General features: G+C 28.7%; 1 protein-coding gene across 1 annotated transcript; it reads right to left on the bottom strand.

The window, feature by feature from the left end:
• Positions 1–575: 575 nt before the first annotated feature.
• On the bottom strand, positions 576–1946 carry LOC145617930 (glutathione S-transferase U8-like). The gene is made up of 2 exons (XM_081672703.1): positions 1619–1946; positions 576–980 (listed from the first exon to the last, which is right to left on the bottom strand). The coding sequence occupies exons 1-2, from the start codon at positions 1934–1936 to the stop codon at positions 627–629; spliced, it is 672 nt and encodes a 223-aa protein (XP_081528829.1). The 5' UTR covers positions 1937–1946; the 3' UTR covers positions 576–626.
• Between the last annotated feature and the right edge of the window lie 1144 nt (positions 1947–3090).

Below are 3090 nucleotides of genomic sequence, written 5' to 3'. Positions count from 1 at the left end.
TATATATATAACCTAATTTCTGACAATAACAATATAATTTCTGATATTTATAATCTAATATATGACCATTATAATCTAATTTTTGACAATTAAGACATATAATCTGACAATTATAATCTAATACCTGATAAGTATAATTTAAGATCTGTTTATTATTATTTAATTTCTGACACTTATAACCTAATATCTGATATTTATAATCTAATATCTGACTATTATTATCTTATTTCTGATATTTTTTTTTTCTCTTTGTATGACCGGATTCACTTGAGTCCGTTCTACACAATACTTTATCTTGAAGGAATCTTGTGATAAAATTTAAAAGAGGCAAATAAAAGAAAATGGAGAGAGCATAAGAAATTAACATTAAGATTTATCCATCATAACATAAGACTATTTCAAATTAAAAAGAAAAACAACATACATATGTAGATCACTCCCACAAAATAAGTGAAAACCCATACAAATGGATGGCAAATAAAGATAAAATCAGAAAAAAAAAAAAAAAAAAAAAAAAAAAAAAAAAAAAAAAAAAAAAAACATAGGTGTTATATTCGAAGAAATTCAAAACTAATAATGCAAAACAAGACGATCTTTGAGAGAACAAGAAGTTATTACAAAATCTACTACTTTGAAGCCTCAATGGTTTCATGACGGAGTTTAAAAAAGGCAAATAGACGATCTTTTGAAGGTGAATTTTCCTTGATGATGTTGCACTTCACATATTCCTCCGCCCATTTGCTCAAATAAGGATAACTTTCTTTTGTAAGAATGTTTTTCCCTAAAACTTCTTGGATGGTTCCTAACCAAAAGCCAATGAAGTTTGCAACAATGTCCACAAATCCAATATTTTCCCCTCCAAAAAACTTCTTACCTTCAATCTCTTTCTCAAGGATCTCTAAATTTTCTTTTGCTTCTTTCAGTGTTTTTTCTTCTTCATCCTTTGTCGCCCACAATGCATTCCACAGTGAAGGTAAGCACTGTAAACATAAGCTTCACTATCATGAGTAATTCTTTAACATATACATTTACGTACTTGACCTATTTCATTTACTTTAATTATCGTTTTGTAAAAATAAAAATAAATAAATAAAAAAAAAAAACACACTTGGTATTTTAAAAGAATTTATTAAAACGAATCTAACAAAATCCACATGATTAATATTTTATCTAAAGTAAAACTCATAAAAGATAGCCAAAGACATATATGAATAGTGTAAGTCAAAATGTTCCACTTACTCCATAATAAAGGGGAAAAAAAAAAACAATAAACTTTTACGTTTGTCAATGCATAAAAATCAAACTGTTAATATTTTTATTAATAAGTGAAAACTATAAGTGAAAAAATTAAATATTTTGAAATCAATTTTTTAAACAAGATTGCATATGACTATTTTTTCTTATGGATAAATCACAAAAGACGGTCAACGATAGATAAATGAGTGAATAACGCAAAAATCAAACTAGGGAGAAAGTACAAAACTGACACGAATCCAATGACGTTGACACCTTTTGAAGAGTGAAATACTGTATTGAAAACGCAAGACACAAAGGAGCAAGAAGTAAGGCAAAATCAAGACAGTAGTAAAGATCGAGATGAGATCGAGTTTATTATTACCTTATCATCAATAAATTTAGCCCAAAAACGAGCCGTGGCCTTAAGGTAAGGATCCTTAGGCAAGATAGGGTAACCTTCCCAAACCTCATCAATATACTCCAAAATCACTTGGGACTCAGCAATTGGCTTACCATTGTGTATTAACACAGGAATCTTCTTATACACTGGATTACTCTTTAAAAGTTCAAGGCTTTTGTTACCATAAGGATCTTCCTCTTGATAATCATATGATATACCCTTTAATTTAAGGGCTATTTCTACCCTTCTACTAAATGGACTACCCCAATTTCCCAACACTTTTACTCCTTGTTCACCCATTTTCTAATGAAGTGATTAAGTTAATGTGGAATTATGGATGTTTGGTTTGTTGATTATGGTAGTAGATCGACTTGGTAGTATTTATAGCCGCAACCGCAAATTGTTTTGTGTATGTATTTTATTTGGCTTGATATTAATAAATGATTTTCGTCTTTACATCAATAAAATATTGTGAATATATGTATCATGGCTAACCTAACAGCATTTTATGTAGTACTCCATATATTATAACAATTATAATCATTCATGTATACATTATAGCAACTATTATTTTACGTCAGTGATAATATATGGTCAAAATTAGAATATGAACAATACGTACAAATAAAAGTTAGAGTGATGCACTAATTTAGAAATGAAGGGAATATATTAAGCATATGTCATTAAGTTGAATTTTGCAATTTCTAGAAGGTTATGCAAGACTTAACACTCATTAGAGTCATCGCACGTGAATGACGTAAGGGATGATCTAATATTACACAGTATGAATTTTAATTAGCTTAAGCAATAAAAAAAAATGTTTATATTATACTCCTAAATTCATACTGGTAGTGTTTGATTGGTACATACAGTACATCGTACACGTACTACTGTGTTTCGAGGTAGGAAAAGTCAATTAAGGAAGTTTTACATTATTATTCAATTCATTATGGATGGACAATAGTGTTACAATTAGAAGAAAAACAAATGGAATAAAATAATGTTTAAGTAGGTAAGATAAAACGTTCTATCAGATAAGAATTTTTCATATAACAATTCAATCAAGTTTGTAGACTAGACATTGTAAGAGTACGCAGTGGCTCTAGTGAGGATTGAATCCCCTATCCTTACCTCTAGGCCAAGTTGATGTTATCAGTGATTTTTATGGTTTAGAATTGAATTTACTTATCATCAATAATCTTATCATATATTACATATGAAGTACGAGTACTTATTATTAATGATATTCTTCTTTCGGTTTCAAATTATACATTATACATTTATACATACTCCGTAGGTTATTAAGTGAAATTTGCAATTTCTAAGAAATTAAAAAGGTTATGCAAGAGTGGCAAGACTCACTCATTGCAGTCGTCACACTGCAATGACGCAAGGGATGATCTTATACAATTAAACTTATGAATTAAGCAATAAGAAATGTTTAAAATATACTC

Source organism: Chenopodium album, chromosome 26 (assembly GCF_948465745.1).
Source record: "Chenopodium album chromosome 26, dcCheAlbu1.1, whole genome shotgun sequence".
Lineage (NCBI taxonomy): Eukaryota > Viridiplantae > Streptophyta > Magnoliopsida > Caryophyllales > Amaranthaceae > Chenopodium > Chenopodium album.
This window is presented reverse-complemented; position numbering and strand designations above follow the sequence as displayed.

Coding starts and splice junctions, on each gene's coding strand:
- LOC145617930 (XM_081672703.1), bottom strand. CDS start 1,936: ATGGGTGAACAAGGAGTAAAAGTGTTGGGAAATTGGGGTAGTCCATTT. Junction 981..1,618: donor CTAAATTTATTGATGATAAG/GTAATAATAAAC, acceptor TTATGTTTACAG/TGCTTACCTTCACTGTGGAA.